Source organism: Pseudorca crassidens, chromosome 6 (assembly GCF_039906515.1).
Source record: "Pseudorca crassidens isolate mPseCra1 chromosome 6, mPseCra1.hap1, whole genome shotgun sequence".
Classification (NCBI taxonomy): Eukaryota; Metazoa; Chordata; class Mammalia; order Artiodactyla; family Delphinidae; genus Pseudorca; species Pseudorca crassidens.
This window is the reverse complement of record NC_090301.1, coordinates 62,479,473-62,502,333: the sequence shown is the minus strand read 5'-3', so window position 1 is coordinate 62,502,333 and position 22,861 is coordinate 62,479,473. Positions and strand designations below refer to the sequence as shown.

The window sequence follows — 22,861 nt, the reverse complement described above, 5'->3', positions numbered from 1 at the left end:
TTAAATAGGAAAGGATTTTTACATTTTTAAGGGATGGGGTTATAATAACCTATATTAGGGGGAAAATATTGCTTGAAAAATGTGTACAGGTCAAAAAAATGCAGCTAGGAATATTGTTTCAATAGTTTTTCAAGCAAAACAGACTATAAAATTGCCAATTAGTAAGGAATAATCTCAAAACGTCAAAACACTGTGTTTGCATCTGACTCATTAATCTTTTCAGATGTTAGGTGTTACGTGTAAAGAGAAATGAGTCATTTATTGTTTAAACAAGGGAGCAGCTGTTGGTTTTTTCTAGTGTGTTAAAACCTTTAGTGGCCTCTATAAATGGAAAGAGTCAATGAGCTCTTCTCTCAGCTGTTGTTTTAGCAGCTGACAGTACCATTGACTTCACCGTGATGTAAAATAAGGGAAAAAACTTTTACTGATGGATGGAGACCCTTGAAGTTTAAAAATACATAATTCCCTGATCTGGGGGCATTCATTGATTCACTCAACAAACATTTATGGAGCACCCATGAGGCCCTGTGGCTATAGCATTGAGCAAAACAAACCTCCCCCAAATCCCTGTCTTTATGGAGCTTATGTTCTTTTGAGCATGTTTAAGAATACCAACCTTTGAAATTACAGGATTTTTACAGCCTCACTGAGTTTTTAAAAACGTGAGAATATAATTTTGTAATAAAATATTTCATGAAGAAGTATATGATGCTATTTGTATGTAAACAGAGGATCAATTTTTTTTCAAGTCATGCTTTCTGCATCCCATAATTAATATGGTGTGTTCTATTATAATCAACAACTTAAATTATGATTCTAGTCATATACTTTTTTTGTGTGTGTATAAAGCCTGTTTTTCAAATTATACCAGGAATGTATCACTTCATCCTGATTTTGCTATTTCTATTGATTACATTGTTCTCATGGGGTTACAATACATCTGTTCTATTTTTTTTTTTTTTTTTTTTGCGGTACGCGGGCCTCTCACTGTTGTGGCCTCTCCCGTTGCGGAGCACAGGCTCCGGACGCTCAGGCTCAGCGGCCATGGCTCACGGGCCCAGCCGCTTCGCGGCATGTGGGATCTTCCCAGACCGGGGCACGAACCCATGTCCCCTGCATCGGCAGGCGGACTCTCAACCACTGCGCCACCAGGGAAGCCCCATCTGTTCTATTTTTTAAATTTTTATTTAATGAAAGATCAACACAAAACCACAGAATATCTTTAGTGATCATACTGTATGTGTGTAGATTTTTTCTTTCCCTAGGGCCGACTTTTAACCTTTTTTTTTTTTCTTGTCTTAATGTTTGCCACATCAAATCCTTTGTAGAACAAGGCAGGGTGTGAACAAATTAAATAATTTCATAATTTAATTCAATACTAATTATAGTTTTTCCACTTAAAAATACCGATAATTTGGAATGTCTTAGAAAATAGCAGTTTCTCTGCATTTATTTTCAATCATGATGGGGGGATATTATTATTTTAAAGGGTTTTTTTCCAAAAAAAATCTATAATTATAGTACCTAAGTAGAAGTCTTTGTTTCCTACTTCTAAAAGAAGTTTATATATCCCCCTGTTTTGAGTAGAAAATAAAAATTTGTAGCAGTTATGGAATATTGGAAAGGAGATCTTGCTTATGAGTATCCAAATGAACTCAGCTCATATTCTTGAACTTTGCATCATTAATTCAGATAGCCAAGTAGCTTGCCACTAGACCATTTTTAGCGGACTGACTCATTTTTATGATTCAGTTTTCTGTTAGTTTAATAAACATTTTCTTGCGGTAGCCTTTATTAGCATATCTTGTAATGCTTTATGTATTTTAAAGCTTTCCACTTCATTTAAATCTCTTGTTTCTTAGCTGTTTCCTTAGTGATTAAAAGTTCCAGTTGTTCCTTTCAATCTGTAACAGCTGCAAGAACTCTTCTTTCCAAACTAGCTCTCCTAAATTCCCTTGTTAGAGTTGGTATCTATATTTAGCTGGTGGGATTAAATTGCAAAGGCTTCAGGCTGGGCAAAGCACACTGATCTGCCTTTTTACTGCTAGACCTGTGTGCTGTGAGGAGCTAAGGCCTTAGTGTCCCCTTCCTTACCCAGGTTACTCACAAAATGGATTCCCAGCGGGAACTTGCAGAGGAACTGCGGCTTTACCAATCCACCCTTCTTCAGGATGGTCTAAAAGATCTCCTGGATGAGAAAAAATTCATCGATTGCACACTAAAAGCAGGTGACAAAAGTCTTCCTTGCCACAGATTGATTTTGTCAGCTTGTAGTCCTTACTTCCGTGAGTATTTTTTATCTGAAATTGATGAGGCAAAAAAAAAGGAGGTAGTACTAGATAATGTGGATCCCGCTGTACTGGATTTAATCATTAAGTACCTGTACTCTGCCAGTATTGATCTCAACGACGGAAATGTGCAAGATATTTTTGCATTGGCCAGCCGCTTTCAGATCCCCTCCGTGTTCACTGTCTGCGTTTCTTATCTTCAGAAAAGACTTGCTCCTGGTAACTGTCTAGCTATCCTAAGATTAGGACTTCTTCTTGACTGCCCGAGACTCGCCATCTCTGCCCGTGAATTTGTGTCTGATCGCTTTCTACAGATTTGTAAGGAAGAGGACTTCATGCAACTGTCTCCACAGGAGCTGATCTCAGTGATTTCCAATGACAGCCTAAATGTAGAAAAGGAAGAAGCTGTATTTGAGGCAGTGATGAAATGGGTGCGAACAGACAAAGAAAACAGGGTTAAAAACCTTAGCGAAGTGTTTGATTGTATCCGTTTTCGCCTTATGACAGAAAAATATTTTAAAGATCACGTTGAGAAAGATGATATAATTAAAAGCAACCCAGAACTCCAGAAAAAAATCAAAGTTCTCAAAGATGCCTTTGCAGGCAAACTCCCAGAACCTAGCAAAAACACAGAGAAGGCTGGGGCTAGTGAGGTGAATGGTGACGTTGGTGATGAAGATTTACTTCCTGGTTACCTGAATGATATTCCCAGGCATGGAATGTTTGTCAAAGACCTCATCCTCTTGGTTAATGACACAGCTGCAGTAGCTTATGATCCCACGGAAAATGAATGCTACCTTACTGCACTGGCTGAGCAGATCCCCAGAAATCATTCCAGCATTGTTACCCAGCAAAATCAAGTGTACGTGGTAGGAGGCCTCTATGTGGATGAAGAAAATAAAGATCAACCTCTACAGTCGTACTTCTTCCAGGTAAGAAAGGATATTTTAATATATGTAGAGACATAAAGGAAAGGCTGTTAGTCACCATCTAGTTAGCTGACTTGTGAATTATTCAGGCTGCTTGTATTTTATTCTACTTGATGTGCTATTCCAGTCCCTTGAATTTTCATTACTTAGAGGGAGGGCTGACAAATATTTGAATCAGTTAACTGCTTGTTAATATTTAATAAACGTTTTGGTAAAGAATGAGTTTCTATTAATATTTAATAAACGTTTTGGAAAAGAATGAGTTTCTAATTAATGTATAAGTGATGGCTCATGATTTTCTTTATGCATTTTACCCAAAATGTCATGTTTATAGTTGATTGTGACTGTAACCCTTTAAAGTCCAGTATTTTAGTAAAAACGAAATTTAATCTTGTGTCCTCTTTCTGAAAAACAGGTTACTGTATTTCCCAAAATCAAAGTACTTTACACATTACAAAATGTTATAATTGATCAGATTTTCTACCTTCTTCCAAGTTTCCTTGAACTGATTTGAAGTTCCTGGAGGTAGCATTTCATCTCTTATTTATGGTTACTGCCTAAAATATACTTTTGTTGAAAATGAAAAGAACTTGTATACATATTTTACATGCTTTGGATTACCTTCTAGGAAACACTGTCTACACAAGTGTCACTCATTTGGATTAATTGTATTTAGAAATATTTATGATAAATGATCAAATTTATTTGGATCAGAGTTGTACTTAGACATATTGGCAACTTAATCTGTATTATGAAACCATAGAAGTTTCCAAGAAAACACATCCTCCTAAACTAACACTCTTTGTAGTTTGTTTGAAAGGAGTTCGTTTCATATTATCAACACATTATATTTACCAGTTTATGAAGGAATCAGTGGCTTAACCTTCATCTTTAATAATGTCAGTACCAGTACTTTGTAGCTTACAGATAGTTCAAAAGAGTTTGTTTAGGTCATGGCTACTTATGGCCTGGGGTTTATGGGCACTTGAGTTGGAAAGGCCAAAGATAAGCATGTGTAGAATGTCATACCACAGTCACTGAATGCTTTCAAAGTGTGTAACATACGGTGCATTTATAAAGCACACTCTTTTTTTTTTTTTTTTTTTTTTTGCCGTACGTGGGCCTCTCACTGTTGCGGCCTCTCCCGTTGCGGAGCACAGGCTCCGGACGCGCAGGCTCAGCGACCACGGCTCACGAGCCCAGCCGCTCCGCGGCTTGTGGGATCTTGCCTGACCGGGGCATGAACCCGTGTCCCCTGAATCGGCAGGCGGACTTTCAACCACTGCACTACCAGGGAAGCCCTAAAGCACACTCTTTAACCAGCTTTTTCTAATCTTGAAAAATGTAATAATACATGTTAATCACGGTTCTTAATTTTCCAAGTTCCATTAAAGAATGTTAACTATGAAATATGATTACAGCTTCTATTTTATTTTTATAAGTATTTGAATGTGGGCCAGAAAATTTCCTAAGCCCTAATTTTAAATTCAGATAAATTTCAGGAAGGGTAAATTCAATTGAAAAGGCAGTAATTTTATCTAGGAAGTAAAAATGACATCAAAATACAGACAGACAGATACCTGGAAATCATAGACCCAAAGAATACTTAATAGCCTTATCTTTATTCTCTTCCATCCTGTTACTGCCCTTGCTTTTATTGACACAGCCTCTCATTTCTGAAACCTGCTTGATGTTGTTCCTTTTGGCTACAAAAGGTTATACAAAGTTGAAAGGGTCGACTCCCTGTCATTTCCCATGCCTTGCTCCTTCTAAAAGGCACAAATAGTGGGACAAGATGCCAGGATAAAAACACCTGACTGTAAAAGAGGGTTATGACTCACAAGAAAATATATGTATGAGAATCTCAGGCTTTGTATTTTCTGCTTGGTCACCTCTGTTTAAAATGTATTAAGTTAGGATTCATATGACCTTTGATTGTATACTAGAATTAGATTATGAGAATTTTTTTCCCTAGGTAAGAGCTGGTCTTTTCCATAGACTTAATAGTTTCATCAAATCTTTGAACACCACATCTTAAAGTAATCTAGGTCCAAACTCTAATTTTAAGGGTGAGAAAACTGAAGCCAGAGAGGTTAAATAGCTTGACAGCTCATCTGTAAAAAAGCCTGGCAGGCAGTCTACTGTCTCATCTGCTGTAGGAAGTGCCCTATCCGGGGTAGTATGGGAATGTAGACAGTATTGTGTAGTGTGGGCTGTAAACCCTCTGGTTTGGGATCATGATGGCTGCTGTTCCCATTTAAAAAGACAAACTATGAATTTGTATAGCTTGCATCAAGTATCACTTAAAAGCTCTGTGAGTTTGTGCAAATTATTTAAACTTTCTGTACCTCAGTTTCCTCATATGTAAAATGGAGAAAATAAAAGTCCCTATCCTGGAGGACTAGATGAGATTACCTGTGTCAAGCATTTAGTATGAAGCCTATCACAGAGTAAAAACTCCATAAATGCTCATTATTACTGGTACTATACTACATACCACTTTCTTGATAAATAATTTTTTTCAAGAAATGAAAACAGGGCTTCCCTGGTGGCGCAGCGGTTGAGAGTCCGCCTGCCGATGCAGGGGGCACGGGTTCGTGCCCCGGTCCGGGAAGATCCCACATGCCGCGGAGTGGCTGGACCCGTGAGCCATGGCCGCTGAGCCTGCGCGTCCGGAGCCTGTGCTCCGCAACGGGAGAGGCCGCAGCAGTGAGAGGCCCGCGTACCGCAGAAGAAAAAAAAAGAAAGAAAACATTAGTGATCACAGTCTGGATGTTGAAATTTGTGACTGCAAACTAACAGTGTATGTGTGGGGATCAAACCGGTCATCTCTGCTAGTTTTAAATAGTACTTTGCTTTAACCAAGGTTACTAGACCAGATAGAGATAGGCTTCCATAAGGACCCCTCCCTATACCACAGACTTTAATATCTGCATCTATCCTTGGTATCCAATTATTCTGGGTTTTATTCCTTTTTCTTCGACTGCATAGAAGTAGCACTAGAGAGGACAACAAACCTGTGAATGCGCACCCTCAGAAAGCAGTTTTCTTGTGCTTTGGTGTCCTAAAATGCAAAGTGGAAAATCTTAAAATTACCAATAGTAAGTGCTAAAGCTGATGCCAGCCATATCAGAATCACCTATCCCAGAGCGTGGGCTCTTGGAGCGCTGTCTTAGGCTTGTAGAACCGGCAGTAGCAAAAACAAGCAAAGTTACTTCCTAACATAAACTAGAGAGAGAGAGAGAGAGAAGCGTATTTTAAATGACTCCCTGAAAAAGGCTAGGAAGTTATAGGCTATAACACCTGCCTATATCCGAAGTAATAAAGTGAAGCATGGAGAACCTAAAAATGTTGAAGGAAAGAAAAAAGATAATGCCTAGTGCCCCAGCTGTCTGTGAAGTGAGCGACAGGTCCAGCTGTCCCGGGCGCCAGCTTGGGAGCATGTTAAATATAGCATGCGGGGTTCAGTCACATACTGTGACCCTCTTTTTCCCCAGTGTCCTAAAAGTATTATGAGTCCTTGTTCAAACCTGAACAAGGCAACATGGGAAGAAAATTTGACAAGAAATCTCACGGTTCTTAACTAATCTCTGGTGACTATTTTATTTTCTCTTTCTTCAAGTTCTGCAGGTTTGAGTACTTTTAGCTATTTTGGTAGGTCAAGTAGCTTTTCTCATTTTTCTCGGTAATTCAAAGGTAAAATATGATCCTTTTGAGGTTGTAGTTTTACTTTTGAGAACTTTGACTATCTCAATGAATTCTAAACAACAAAGTATAGCATATTTTTTGGTACACCTGTAACAAGCTCCACAATTCCTTATATATTGTTTCTTTCAGCTTGATAATGTAGCATCTGAGTGGGTTGGACTTCCACCTCTGCCTTCAGCCAGGTGTCTCTTCGGTCTGGGAGAAGTAGATGACAAAATCTATGTAGTTGCAGGCAAAGACCTTCAAACAGAGGCTTCGCTGGATTCAGTATTGTGCTATGATCCTGTGTAAGTTGGCATGACATTCTCGTTTCCTAAGCATTCAGGTATATGAGTGCCTATATCAAAGTCATAATTTTAGAACCTGAAGTTCACTAAAAGCATATAAATTCTATCTTCTGATTTTAGGGCGGCCAAATGGAATGAAGTTAAAAAACTTCCTATCAAAGTCTATGGCCATAGTGTGATTTCACATAAGGGGATGATATATTGTCTCGGAGGAAAGACCGATGACAAGTAAGTACCCTGACTTCTCCTTATGGTTTATATCCAAGTGATTTTTTTATTACAAGGGTTCGTTCCTGTTTTCACTTGAATCTACATGCTGAAATAGGACTTGGTTCTCACCCATAACATTTTGAAAGTAAAATTTCAAAATAAAATTTTGAAAAGTTATTGGAGGATATTTAAAATGATTGATGAAGGAAAACTGTATACAGTTTTAAAGTTGCTAAAGTCAATTTCTGTATGCCCAGCATATTGCTAAGAACAAACATAATATCTCCATCATAAGCATTCTTACAGTGGAAAAGCAGCATTTAGGAACATAATCAAGCCTTTTATTTGGCTAATTTATAATTATATTTTACTACATTAAAACCAGTGGGCTTTTTATTCATTTAGCCATAAGTAGATAAAAATTAAGTGTATCTCTTTAATATAATATTTTAAATATAACTATTAAAACAATAGTGCTTAAAAATCATGGATTTGTACTTTACATTCATCAGAGAGAATTTAGATAGTTGAGTTTGAAACTGGTGACTGGGGACTGAAAAGGGGGCAGTTCTTTCCTCAGCAATGTTTCACTTATTTACTCCTGGACAGGTGATATTCAAAATATTTAACAACTGGTCACAAACAGGCACTGATCAAACAGAATAGATATACCTGATATACCCAGTAGCACCCAGTCTCTTATGAGAAAAAGAGGATGAAGTTTCATATAACTTGCTTTCTAGGTACTTCTCAAGGGATAGGTAATTAGGGAAGAGATCTTATACCCCCAAGGGAGAAGTGAGTTTAGAGTGCTCCAGAAGTCAGTCAGTTAAGCCAGTAGCCTGTCTGGTAAAATGAAGATTTTTAGCTTCAATAGTGAGAACAAATTTCCTGCCCCTGAAAACTCTGCCTAATTTGGCTTGTATCATTTACCCAGTTTGTTCAAGAGATGCCCAATCCTGGAAAGGGAGTCGGAATTAAGAATTTAAGGGCAAAGCAGGAAAGGAGAGTAAAATATGGAAATGTGCTAGAATTAAAGAACTGTATGTTGTGCAGTTAATAGTTAATGACTATTACTCAATTAAAATGACATATATTACAGAAAATATGATTTTTAAAACCAAAGGGTTTTTATACAGTCTGTCCATATTCAAAGATAATATATTCTGAAATTTTGATGTCCTCCTTGATGCCAGATATTCCCATCAAATAAACATTTAAAGGAAGGCCATATTATAAACACACTCAGAGCAAAATCTTGTTTGGAACATTTTTCCTGAGTAATAGAATGGAAAATCTGTATTAAGCAGTGTTATGACTGGAAACATAGTGACTCCGCCAAATGATTTAAATTGTTTCCTTCAAGCAGTATTAGTAACTAGGAAATTGATGTGTCAGTAAGAAGCATGCAGGTCTTGTCAGTAAGAATACATTAATCTTGGAAAATATGATTAACCAAAACAACATTGTGGGCTTCCCTGGTGGCGCAGTGGTTAAGAGTCCACCTGCCAATGCAGGAGACACGGGTTCGAGCCCTGGTCCGGGAAGATCCCACATGCTGCAGAGCAACTAGGCCCGTGCGCCACAACTACTGGGCCCACGTGCCACAGCTACTGAAGCCCACGTGCCTGGAGCCCGTGCTCCGAAACAAGAGAAGCCACCACGTGAGAAGCCCGTGTACAGCAACGAAGAGTAACTCCTGCTCGCTGCAACTAAAGAAAGCCCGCGCAGCAACGAAAACCCAACGCAGCCATAAATAAATAAATAAAGTTCCCTTTAAAAACAAAACAAAACAAAACAAAACCCCAGAACATTGCTTGACAAATGCCAAAGTCAAGAACTTTGAAAAGAGTCATTACCTAAAATAAGCACTGAATTATACTAGTTATCGCCACTGCATTTGAAGAACATGATTTTGGATCGTGTTCTTATGGAGGAGTTTTAAGATAATACTCATAGTCATATATTAGAGGAAATGCTTCTACTCCAGATATCTGGTCTTTTATAAAACTAAAAAAAATTGTCCTCACAAAAAGTTGAGATTTTGTTTGGTTGCTTTTTGGCTTTACCAAATATATCCAGTTAATCAATTCTTATTTGGAATTCGAACTCCCATCAGTAAATTATGGAATCATAACAACATACTAAGAAGGATAATTCAGGTAAGTCCAGGTTTTTCTGGCACCATTTAGCATATAAAATTGTTTTCATTACTCATCAGCTCAGATGACTAGTTGTCTAATCTTTACTCCCAGATTTCTTAAAATGCATTGGTATATTAGTGGTAGACTAAAATAAAATGAGCCATCATATTGCAGTTACATTTAAAATAGGTACATTCACACCTAGTTATTTCTTAAGTTAACTGATTCATTCTCAGGATATTCAGATAATGAAATGAATAAACGTTTTTGTTACTGAGGCACAATAAAGGGTTTATGAATTTTTGTTAACTCTATTGTGTATTGAATTTAGTAGCAGATAGGATTAAAATTACTCTGCCTGGGTCTCTAGGCAATTGCCAAAAGTAAAGGACCCTACCTTCCAGTAGTATAATTAAGATTTAAAATAGCTTTAGTCCTCATATTTGGAATTGTCCTTTGCTTGGTGATATATGTTCAGATTAAGAATTTTCCTGATCCTCACTATACTACATATTTCAAACGAGAAGCAAAGGTGATTAGTGAAGTTGCTTCTTTCAAAAAAGAAAGCTTCTAAAAGGACCATTTTGTTTTATTTTATGTTTACAGAAAGTGTACAAACAGGATGTTTACCTACAACCCCAAAAGAGGAGACTGGAAAGATCTGGCTCCAATGAAAACCCCTCGTTCCATGTTTGGAGTGGCAGTCCATAAAGGCAAAATTGTGATTGCTGGAGGCGTCACTGAAGATGGTCTTTCAGCTTCAGTTGAAGCTTTTGACCTCACCACCAATAAGTAAGCTGCCATCTCTTACTACAGAATATGAATCACTATATGTTTTAATTTCTAACTTTGGATAAAAATTAAGCTTTCCAATTAGGACATGGGGAGAAGAGGCAAGGGAGGCAAGGATTGAAGAGGAAGTGTCTTCATCTGTGTTTCTTTTGGTGTTATGGGTGTGAAATGCCTAACATTTTGATGCATTATGTGTGTTTGTAATTTGGAATACATGACCCTCAAGTAAATGTTGGAGTGATCAATCTATCCTTACTTGTTATTAACGTTGTGAATTTAGTCATGCAAAGGTAATACTTCTGAATAATTATATACACATAAATGGATATATATCTCTCTGTAAGTTTATTCGATTTGAAATATGTAGTTTCTTTAAGGACAAAAAGACCTCCACTTAGTTTGTGATATTTGTAATGCTTCAGATGTTTGATTCTTTTGTGTTCTTTATAATTTTCTTTTCACTTTTAAGCTTGTATTGGCTTAAAGTTAATGTAAAAGATATTTGACAGATATTCTTTACATAGAATTAGTCCTTTTCAAGTTTTTGAGCTCACACATCTAGATGAGTATATAGTTTTTGTTTTGTTTTGTTTTTTGTTTTTTCCCAGACGCGCAGGCTCAGCGGCCATGGCTCACAGGACCAGCCGCTCCGTGGCATGTGGGATCTTCCCCGACCCGGGCACGAACCCGTGTCCCCTGCATTGGCAGGCAGACTCTCAACCACTGCGCCACCAGGGAAGCCCGAGTATATAGTTTTTATGCTCCTTATTTAGCAATGAGGAAAAAATTACAGCATTATTATTACTTTTTTAAGGAACCATGTACTCCTGATTACAAAACAGACTTTAGTTAATCTGAAAATTACAAGGAAGTTTTATGGAATTAGATTTTTATGATCGTTAAAAATCATGTTTTTTTGAAGACTATATAATATGGGTAAAAACTCAAGTTATAAGAAGTTAAAGAAGCAGCACGCAAAACTGCAAATACTCTATGTTCTTAGTTTTGTTCATATGCATAGATGGATGTTTAAATTTATATGCATTTTTTAAAATGACAAAATTATAGCAAAATATTGCTTATGATTATGTCTGAAGGACATGATCATGGGTGATATTTGTTTTCTTCTGTACCTTTCTGTTTCTCCAGATTTTGTATAATGTACATATATTTTTATAATTAGAGAAACAGATATGTTTAGAGAAAAACTATGAGGTCCACCTTCTTTTTTTTTTTGTGGTACGCGGGCCTCTCACTGCCGTGGCCTCTCCCGTTGCGGAGCACAGGCTCCAGACACACAGGCTCAGCAGCCATGGCTCACGGGCCCAGCCGCTCCGCGGCATGTGGGATCCTCCCGGACCGGGGCATGAACCCGTGTCCCCTGCATCGGCAGGTGGACTCTCAATCACTGCGCCACCAGGGTAAGCCCTGAGGTCCACCTTTATGCCAGAGTAATGGAAGAGAGCTACCAATATGACTAACTCATTCTAGACTCTTGATACTTCCAATTAATTTGATTTTATCTTTAGTGATGCTATTTCATATAGCTATTAACATTAAAAGTTTCCTTAAATCCTTTACTTAAAAGGATGAAGTATAAACTATTAAAAAGAAAATTTCCAACCCTGGTTTGTAAACTATTCTTATCACATGCTTTATTTAAAAAGGGTTTGGAGGGCTTCCCTGGTGGCACAGTGGTTGAGAGTCCGCCTGCCGATGCAGGGGACACGGGTTCGTGCCCCGGTCTGGGAAGATCCCACATGCCGCGGAGCGGCTGGGCCCGTGAGCCATGGCCGCTGAGCCTGCGCGTCCGGAGCCTGTGCTCCGCAACGGGAGAGGCCACAACAGTGAGAGGACCGCGTACCGGAAAAAAAAAAAAAAGGGTTTGGAGATTTCTTGAGACACTATGAAATCCAACACAGTAGGGCCTACGAGCCCTAGAACTTCCCCCCAAAATTCCACTATTTTTTTTTTTTTGGCCACGCTGCACAGCATGTGTGATCTTAGTTTTCCAACCAGGGATTGAACCCGTGCCCCCTGCAGGGGGAGCACAGAGTCTTAACCACTGGACCGCCAGGGAAGTCCCTCAAAGCTCCACTATTTATGGCATACAGTTTGATAACCACTGCTGAAGGTGCTAACTAATGAAGGTGAAGTATTCTTGGATTGACATATTGAGGGCTTTAAAATCTAATTTGGTTACATCTTTCAAATAAAGGAATATTTAGATATTTTCCAGTAGCAAATTTAATCTTCTAATTTTGGATGTTTATGCTACTTGAAGTTTTTAATTATAATTTCCTATAATTGTTCAGTAAATACATTTGGCATTTTTAAAAGTTTTACATTAACTGTATCTTCAATAATTCCTAGGTGGGAAGTAATGACTGAATTTCCCCAAGAAAGAAGTTCCATCGGTTTGGTCAGCCTGGCTGGATCCCTGTATGCCATTGGTGGTTTTGCCATGATTCAGCTGGAGTCTAAAGAATTTGCACCCACTGAAGTCAATGACATATGGAAGTAAGTTTTCTTCACTCCAATTTTCTGAACCAAATATTAAATCAAATAAGATAAAACAATTTTGAATAGGAAGCCAGACTTTCCCAAAATGCGCAGGCTCAGCGGCCATGGCTCACAGGCCCAGCTGCTCCGCGGCACGTGGGATCTTCCCGAACCAGGGCACGAACCCATGTCCCCTGCATCGGCAGGCGGACTCTCAACCACTGCGCCACCAGGGAAGCCCTGTATCCTACTTCTTGAGAGTAAACTAAACACTCTTTGAACCTGCTGAACCTTTACACATTGCCACTTACTTAATCAAGTACTGCTTCTAGTTAGCTGTGAGCTTGGGAAAGAACTTATCGGGGCCTATTTCTTAATCAGAAATTAAGAGTTGGACAACTGATCCTTTAAGCTCCCTTCCAGCTTTAAAAGTGTAATGAACGCTCTAGGCATCCAGTAGAGCAAAGGCTTCCAAACCACTTACCTTTCTCCCAGAGAGTACTTTATTTCCTAAGAAGACAGAGTCTGGAATAAACACTTAAACTCTTGAGTTTTCCATGATTCATTAACTCTATTTTGAATCTAATTTAAATATTTTTCCAATTTTCTGAGGATTCAGTTATAAAAGCTTTTTAGAAAAGTGAAAAGTAGCAATCCACTTGACCTCCAAGATAGGTGCTGGGTAGGTCTCCCAAGTATAACACTTGAAGTTGTTACTCAATTGAACTATTTGACAGTTAAGCTTAAAATGAATGTATTTAAAAAGGGGTGTGTGTGTGTGTGTGTGTGTGTGTGTGTGTGTGTGTAGTTTACCATAGTTTCTAATGCAATGAATGTCACGTAGAGGACCAGTGTATCCAGAAGTCTTGGGAGCAGAAGTGCAACTTGTGTCACGGAAGAAAGTCACATAGTAACATAGCTGGGGCAGGGCATACAGTGTGCAGACGTCTGGTCACTATCAGGTCACCACATGTGCTGTCTTCAGCCCAGGCACCATGCTTGCTGATCTAAGTTTACAGGAGGTAGATCTCAGTTGCCTGAGGTGAGCATGAGTTCATGCTGTATACTCATCCAGAAACTGCCAGACTTATGCTTTACCTGTCAGTTTAAAGGCCAGCCCCACTCCCAAGTCTGGATGCCCTTACCTGGCCTGTCACCAGATTGTCCAGAACCTTGGTACTCGAAGTATGGCCTGTGGACCAGCTGTGTTGGCATCTCCTGCGAGCTTCTTAGAAATGCGGAATCCCATGCCCCAACCCAGACCTACTCAATCCGAATCTTAATTTTAACAAGATTAGTGGGTGATTTGCTTACACATTTAAGTTTATAAGTACAGCTTTGGAAGAGTGATCAGTGAAGGCATAACACTGAGCCTGAGAGTGAAAAGTAGGTAACATTTGTTCTATACCTGAACCAGTACATGCCTTATTCCCAGCTGGTAAACTGGAAGGCTGAAAGGCTGGCAGCTTAACCAAACAATTATTTTGTGCATCAGACATCATTTCCTTATGTTGTAACAGTAACTAACTGTGTAGGGGGCAAGAAAAAGTGGCTATAAAAGGAAGTTAACTGGGACTTGCCTAGTGGCGCAGTGGATAAGAATCCGCCTGCCAGTGCAGGGGACACGGGTTCGATCCCTGGTCCGGGAAGATCCCACATGCCATGGGGCAACTAAGCCCGTGCGCCACAACTACTGAGCCTGTGCTCTAGAGCCCGCGAGCCACAACTACTGAAGCCCATGCACCTAGAGCCTGTGCTCCGCAACAAGAGAAGCCACCGCAATGAGAAGCCCATGCACCGCAGCGAAGAGTAGCCCCTGCTCGCCAAAACTAGAGAAAGCCTGCGCACAGCAACAAAGACCTGATGCAGCCAAAAATAAACAAATAAAATAAATAAATTTATTTAAAAAATAAAGGAAGTTAACTATTACCTTTCTTCCTCCAAAAAAGAGGGAAGAAGATAAAGAAACTGGAAATTTCCAGGGAAAGAGGTTAGACCTAGCAAGAGGATGAGATGGGAAAAGACTGGAAAGCAGCAGAAAAAAATATGAAATAATGGAGGGCTGGGAAGGTTAGGGTTTTTGGAAAATGGGGATAGGTACCAAGAGTGAACAGGCAGTGATTCTTAACCCTGGCTGCTTTTATTTATTTATTTTTTGGCCACACTGCACGGCACGTGGAATCTTACTTCCCTGACCAGGGATTGAATCCACGCCCCCTGCATTGGGAGCATGGTGTCTTAACCACTGGACCACCAGGGAAGTCCCCTGCTGCTTTTAAAATATACCAGTGCCTGGGCCTTCATGCAGACCAATTAAATCAGTTTCTGCAGGCAGGGCCTGGGCATCACTAGTTCTTAAAACCTTCCAGGTGATTCTAATATGCAGCAAGCCTTGAGAAACACTGATGTTAAGGAATGGTGCTATCAGCTGAACACCACATGAGCCACTCTGGATCCTAATGGTGCTCAAAAGCCAAGTTGCGGGCTTCCCTGATAGTGCAGTGGTTGAGAGTCCACCTGCCAATGCAAGGGACACGGGTTCGTGCCCCGGTCCGGGGGCATCTCACATGCCGCGGAGCTGCTGGGCCTGTGAGCCATGGCCGCTGAGCCTGCGCGTCCGGAGCCTGTGCTCCGCCGCAATGGGAGAGGCCACAACAGTGAGAGGCCCGCGTACCGCAAAAAAAAAAAAAAAAAAGCCAAGTTGCTTCAACAGAATACTGCAGACAGAAAAGGAAAGTACAGCATCTCCTGGTAATTTTAGCAGGAGGGATTCTGATTATGGTTTATTTTTGTGATTAAGGCAGTGCTTCTCAAAACTGCTTGCTCATTGGAATCACCTCGGGAACTTCAAAAAGCACTGACGCTGCCTCTGTTCCCCTCTATAGATTGTGACTTAATTGACCTGGGATTTAGTTTGGGCTTTGGAACTTCCAAAAGATCCCCAGATGATTCTAATGTGCAAACAAACTTCGGAACCACTGGATTTGGGAAAGGCAAGAGGAGGGGGCATTCATCATTATCTGCTTGGCTGTAAAATTTTAAATTTAGGTACTGGTATTTTCCATTTAGGTAATAAAATCTGGGGCAATAATTCTCAAACCTTGCTGCATATTAGAATCACTTTGGGAACTTTAAAAAAGCCAATCTCTAGGGGTGGGATCCAGGCATCAACATTTTAAACGTCTCCAGGTAGTTCCAATTTGCGAGTCAAGTTTGAGAACGAATGATCTGCAGTGGTTCCCAAGGCAGCATCAGCACCACCTGAGTACTTGGTAGATGTGCAAATCTTTAGTCCTCACCCCGCAGATCTACTGAACCTATGGGGGTAGGGGCCAGCAAACTGTGTTCTAACAAGCCCTCCAGGTGACTTTGATATGCCATAAGTTGAAAGCCACTGACCTACAGAGAAGTAACTACCCACTTGCCCTCAACTTCCTACTAGTGAATTCACACATGCAGAGATGAAAATAACAGTGTACTACATTCTAAATCTATAGACCCTCTTACTGTGATGTAAAAAATAATTTCCATTTCTCATATTTTTTCTTGAAATCATTCCATTATGTAGCACTGACCAAGCTGAAAGTAAAAAATATAACTGCCAGGAAGCAAATGCTTTTAGGCCTCATTTAACCTCAACCTCCTATTGCTTAAATGTGGTCACTTTTTCATTAGATCATTTAAAACTGTTCTTTATCTTTTAATTTGTTGCTCCAAATTTTATATAGATAATCAAGGTTCTTTTCCTGATTAGTGGTAAAATATTTTTTGTCTACTTTTCCCTACATAAAAATCACTCAGTGCACAGTACAGCTGTACAGCTGTTAAATTTGGACCATTGATGTAAGTCAGATAGGCATCAGCTAATTTTAAAATTATTTTAAATCTCACTCACTCCTTGTAGAATGATTTGGGAGTATTTCCTATGTGCCAAGTATTGATAGCTTCTGGAGGAGGGAAGATAGCAATGTGAATAAGATATATGTACTTTTGAGCTTGTTGAGGACATAAATATAGGGGAAAAAATTAAAATAGAAGGATAATTGTTATAATGGATACCATACAAAGGACACTGTGAGAAATGAAGAGAAAACAACAAACTGCTTGAGGAAGGTGAGAAAGGCTTCAGAAAGAAAGCAGTGTTTAGGAGTTTCTCATGCAGAGATGGCATTCCAGGCATCAGGCAGAGGAAAAGCACACAGGTCTCAAAGGAACCCAAGTTGTCTGTATCTTTATAACCCTGAATATTCAGAGGGGACAACCAGTTCTTACCTAATGTCAAGTGCAAGAGTAGTACTCACACAGGACAATAAAGGGGAAAGAGAATGGCTTCTTGCAGAGTGACCACTAGTGTCATGTACCATGCTAAGCACTAGTGTATGGGAACAGCTGAAATCATAATCAAAGTGACTAACAGTCCCTGCTCTTCCCAGTTCTTACTCTTTGGTGACCTTGACTCATGGGGACCAGCCATCTTTAGCAGTCCAAAGGTGAAAGATTAATTGCCTGTCTGTTACCCGTCATCTCTGGACGGTCTCTGATTCCCGCAGAAGGCTTAACTGCCTAAGCATCCAGATTAAATACCATGCCAGTAATATGGGCATATGCTCAGAGAATGCGTACTTTTGGAGGAATTCAAGTGTTTGTTAGTCTACAAGTCAGGTGCATCCTCCTCTGGGTAAGAGCCAGTAGGGTTTTCTCGGAGAACAACATTTGTATATTCAACACAGGGAAATCTATAGAACTATCTACTTAAAAACAACTTACTGATTGCTTTCTTTTTCTCCATCAGGTATGAAGATGATAAAAAAGAATGGGCTGGAATGTTGAAAGAAATACGTTATGCTTCAGGAGCTAGTTGTCTAGCAACACGGTTAAATCTCTTCAAACTGTCTAAGCTATAAACAAGAAGGTGAAAAACCATAATAGATAGGGAGGTGGTCTGTTTGGATAATAGGGCTTTAATTTATTGTTTTTAAAAAGGCTATACAGAGATTCATGTAGAAATTATTCACTATGTTATTGTCCAAGAGATTAGCAATGGGAATCAAAACCTCAAAGTTATTGAATCTTCAATGTAATGATCATAGCTTAAAACCATTGTCTAAGAAATTAAATCTTAAATTGAACAGAGTATTCCTTTTGTTAATCTGTCTCAATCAACTGTAAAGAAGCTTCCTAAATCTGAGTTTACTAATCCTTTCATTTGCATTGTTGAGGTAACTTTACACTTGTTTTCTATTACAAATGAAATTGGAGAATGAAATATGTACATCTGCATTTTCTAAAAATGTTTAAAATAGCAAAAACCTTTCCTCATGCTTCAAGATATAACAAGAATCCTATGCATTATATAAAAGATTATATGCTGTAAGAAAACTTTGGAAATGCTATTTAAGGAGTATAATAAATGGGTCTCATTTAAATTTTAAAAAATTTAAAAATAATAAAATAATATAGTTCCTGCCACATAGTATGCACTCAAAGAATGAACTGTAAACTACTTAAGTTTCTTAAAAGCTACATGTCTTTTATATTAAGAATTTTAAACAATTTCCCAACTAGATAGTAGAGAAAGTAGTCCATTGTAAAATGTCTGTTTATTTTAATAGGTATTAATTGACCTAGAAATCAATTCTACATTATTTTTTAATTGAATCAAGCCACTTAATTAAAGTAAGTCCAAATATGACGCACCATGATAACTAATTTTCAGTAAAAACTATGATGATGATTTGCCTTCTCCAAATAACCGTTCTCTCAGGTAGTCCATTCGAGCATTCTTTGTTGACAGTGCCATAGAGTTCCATTCAAAATGAGGGATCTGTAAAATAAGTAATGTAGTCTGAATGAAAGCTCAAAAGCAGCAACAAAAAACATCAGGGAAGACCTCTAAGAATACTGAGAAGAGCTATAGGAACGCTAAGACATTAGTTTACATAAGCATAGCCTTTGAACCCTATTTGGAAGGTTGCCTTCTTCTTGACAACACCTGGAAGACCCTTTTCTGCTTCGCAGCTCCTTTCATCCTCCTGTTCCTACAATACCAACAATGGACATTTTTTCCCATGTGCCTTTCTTATATTTATACACTAGCCTTTTTCTCTTATAACTCCATCCATCTCCATAGTGTCTCTCTTTATTGTAAGATGAATATAAAAATCAAGAGATCTTCTAGAGACAATTTTAAAAATTATTTTTATTTACTATTCTTAAAAAAAACAGAGGTGTTCTATTTCAGAGAGATTTTAATATAGCTTTTTTTTAATATTAAAAAAAAAGGTAATTCTACAACTTTCACCTTAAAAGGGGACACATGTAAAGCCAGTGTCTCTGGGTTTTTTAAAGGCTGAATTACATAAGTATTTCATACCTGAATTACATGATACCCCAAAATTTCCAAGTGTCGTTTTTTCATAGCAGATTTTCCTTTTAAATGAGGGATGTTTCTACAAAATGCTCTCGAATCCAAAAATTCCAAAGCAATCCTACGTAAGATGAAAATAAATATTTACTTCTGAAATTGAGAAACTGAAAAATTATAAGCCTTTCAGGAACAAGCGTGCATCTTTATAATCTAAAAACCGCCAAATGAATAAATGAGTATACTAAGTTATTTTTCTACTTAAATTAGTAATTAATGACAAGTAATCCGATTCATTAGAATTAAACCAAATTATAGTAAGTATCTGCATGCTTTCATCTATATGTTTCTTTGTCCAATACATATTTATTATGCACCTACCATATGTAAGGCACTGTGAGGGATACAAAAATAAAAGGACACACTTTATAGTCTAACAAAGAACATATGATACATAGTATGTAACTGTAATGCAGTGTAGGAAGCAGCTATGTGCTATCCGAAAAGTAGAGAGGCATGGGAGGTCCAAAGAAGAAGACACTATTTATTTCCACTGAGGACAACTTGAAGGTTAGTGCTTTAGATATTGCTAGGCTTTGGACAATGAAGGATGGAGATTAAAGCAGAAAGCACAAGAAAAGCAAAGGTATGTGGGTAGCATGCATGAGATACATGAGGAGCAGATTCTACTACAAATAATCCTTGATAGCTGCGTTCATTAAATCGTGCCAAATTTAACATTTAGATAACAAAATCTGAAACTAAGAAAGGTACTTTTCAGCTCCTGGTGGCAGTCTTGATCCAGCTATTTGAGTATTTAATTCCGAGTGTATTTTTGGTAGTTTTCCCAAAGTTGTATTATGGCTTCCATACGGAATAGGTTTTTTCCTTTTATCCAAGATACACTCAAAATCTATAATAAAGTACAGGAACCAACAATATGAATTAGGTAAATTCTTATAGGTAAAATTTTAAGATATATTTTAAATATTTATACATGTATATAAAGACACACACACACAAACATGAAGAATGAGGTACCTACCTAATTATCCAACTTATTTCATTTATTTATTTATTTATTTTGGCCACACCACGCAGCATGCAGGATCTTAGTTCCCCGACCAGGGATTGAACCCGTGCCCCCTGCAGTGGAAGCTTGGAGTCTTAACCAATGGACCGCCAGGGAAGTCCCTATCCAGCTTATTTTATATATATGATCTAGTCCAAGATCACCTCTCTTTGAAAATCAATGAATAAAAATCAACCAGCAAGTCTTACTAAACTATTATTTAGCATGGGGGCTATATTTAGCACTGCACTAAGCCAAATCACATTACAGTTTTATTTTAATCCCCTTAAATCTCTTGGTCACAACTGGAGGAAACTAAACCAACTCATCTGAAAATTAGTAAAGACAAAGATTGAAGCATGTATCCTGTCTTTCCTGTATGAACTGTACATAGGGTAACTAAACAGTTGACAGAGGAAAGTTCTTTTTAGACAAATTCCAACTAATAAATGCAGAATGACAGATGTAGAATATCACTACTTTTCCACCCTTGATGAATAATGCATTTAGACAATAATTTTAATAGCTGCTAAAATCAGTAGGTGAAAAGCTGATGGGAAAGCTTCCTAACGGATAAGCTGACAACATATAAACGCACTGATGAATCTTCATATAATAAAAAGGGGACGACCAGGATTGTATGTCTTCTGATAAAATGCAGTAAGAAGCACATACGACCTATGAAAAAGCTGGCCAAAAAAATGACCACTGCCACTCCTAAGCTAACCTGAATCTAATCAAGCCTCTATATCTAACTACTGGTTTACAGAAAAAATAGGGGATGCAGGAGCATGTTGAATGACACCACAGGGTTTCAACTGGAAAAGTCCAACAAACAGTAAAATAAAACATACAAAAGATAATTGAGACACTTGAACGTTGACAAGCTATATAATATTAAGAAATTATTATGAATAGTTGTAGAGGTGAAAATGATGGCACTGTGGTTATATATCCTTTTAGATATACATTCTAAAATGATATATTATCTGTGATTTGCTTGAAAAAGATCAGGTGGGACTCTGATTAGTGAGTATTAATAATTTTTAATGCTGGATGAGGGTTCATTATACTATTCTATTCTTGAATATGTATGAAATTTTTACATAATAAAAACAATCATAAAAATGTATTTAAACCAAGAAAAATGAAAAAAGAAACAATGAATGAAAAGGAAGAAAAAGTAGGTTTAATTACCTATTCTTTATATATAAGGGAAACTAGGGCACTGAAACATCTTCAAGTTAATTATCAAACATGAAATATACTTTTCTCATAAAGAAAATGAATTCTGGAGCTAGAATGCCTAGGTCATCCTGGCTTTGCCATCTGCCAGCTACATAACCTTGGGCAAACAACAATGTCTCTGGGCCTCAGTTTCCTTATCTATAAAATAGAATAATTTGCAAAACTTATAGGGATATAATAAGTTTATATATATAAAACACATCATAATATCTAACACATAATTAATATGTAACATAATAATATGTAAGTGTATCAATTACTGTTGTTGTCATATGAAATTACAGCATTGTTTGAAAGATGCACATACCAGCAAAAAACCTTAATAAATCACAGCATAGTCATTCAATGAAATATTATGCAGTCACTAAAAATAATGTATAATTATATTTGTTGGCATAGAAAAATATTCACAACATATAAACAAAGCTACAAACACTATAAAATAAGCCATTTTGGTTTTTAAAAAGTCAGAACTTTTTAAAGTACATATTGCTTGCACACATGAACATGTATTGCTTGTAAAATTAGAAAGAAAACAACAAATGTCATTAAAAATGAAAAAAAAGTCAGAAGGAGAAACATAGACACCAAAAGTAAAGAGTGTTTATATCATGGGTGATTTTCCTTTTTGTTATCTGTCCTTTCTGGTTTTTCTATAAGCACGTATTACGTATCCTATAAATGAGTGTTTTCTTCCAATCCTTAGTTCTTAATCATACTACTGTATTGTCTTAATTATACCACATCCTTATATACAAATATTACCAATTAAATCTTATTTTTAATGATCTATATATATTTTCACATAAAAATAAGCCTCTTGACAACATGAGGTACAAATATGAGTTGGCAATACAATGGGCTTGGGATATAATAATCCTAGTTCCCCAACCAGGGATTGAAGCCATACCCCCTTCAGTGGAAGTGCAGAGTCCTAACCACTGGATCACCAGGGAATTTCCTGAAAATTTCCAAGATAACGAAAAAAATTTTTTTAAAGTTTTAAAATTCCAATTGATGAGATGATTCTGTTTAGTTTGGCTTTCTGAAAGTAGCTAATAACCTACCATAGGTTAGCTTAGCTACCATAGGTTAGCTAAGTAGCTAATAACCTACCTCTCATCTCTTATATCCTTCATTTGAAGAAAAAAAAAAAAGAATGTATTTTCATTTCCTTCTGATTGTTGACACACAACTGAACAACCAGGAGAGCACATTCAAAGTCTCATCTTTCAGTTTCAAGTCTCATCTTTCTATATATAGTTGTATCACTAAAAGGGGGTATATATGAATGCCACACATGTATACACCCATACA

The 22,861-nt window shown here is 37.8% G+C and overlaps 2 protein-coding genes across 7 annotated transcripts in view; one reads left to right on the top strand and one right to left on the bottom strand.

Moving 5' to 3' along the window:
- The first annotated feature begins 2,026 nt into the window (after positions 1-2,026).
- On the top strand, positions 2,027-17,993 carry KLHL41 (kelch like family member 41). Its single transcript, XM_067741624.1, has 6 exons — positions 2,027-3,220; positions 7,055-7,212; positions 7,333-7,440; positions 10,173-10,358; positions 12,732-12,878; positions 17,653-17,993. Exons 1-6 carry the CDS (start codon positions 2,111-2,113, stop codon positions 17,762-17,764), a joined length of 1,821 nt encoding a protein of 606 aa, XP_067597725.1. The 5' UTR covers positions 2,027-2,110; the 3' UTR covers positions 17,765-17,993.
- Positions 17,994-18,441: 448 nt separating this feature from the next.
- The window catches only part of FASTKD1 (FAST kinase domains 1), a 33,819-nt gene continuing 29,399 nt past the window's right edge, over positions 18,442-22,861 (bottom strand). For all 6 annotated transcript variants that reach the window (XM_067741618.1, XM_067741622.1, XM_067741620.1 and 3 more), the window contains 3 exons: positions 19,999-20,137; positions 19,234-19,348; positions 18,442-18,684 (listed from right to left, as the gene is read on the bottom strand). In XM_067741618.1, coding sequence (XP_067597719.1) covers positions 18,583-18,684; positions 19,234-19,348; positions 19,999-20,137 — 356 coding nt within the window. In that variant the 3' untranslated portion in view covers positions 18,442-18,582. The remainder of the gene's footprint in view (positions 18,685-19,233; positions 19,349-19,998; positions 20,138-22,861) is intronic.

Coding starts and splice junctions, on each gene's coding strand:
- KLHL41 (XM_067741624.1), top strand. CDS start 2,111: ATGGATTCCCAGCGGGAACTTGCAGAGGAACTGCGGCTTTACCAATCC. Junction 7,441..10,172: donor GGAGGAAAGACCGATGACAA/GTAAGTACCCTG, acceptor TTATGTTTACAG/AAAGTGTACAAACAGGATGT. Junction 10,359..12,731: donor TTTGACCTCACCACCAATAA/GTAAGCTGCCAT, acceptor AATAATTCCTAG/GTGGGAAGTAATGACTGAAT.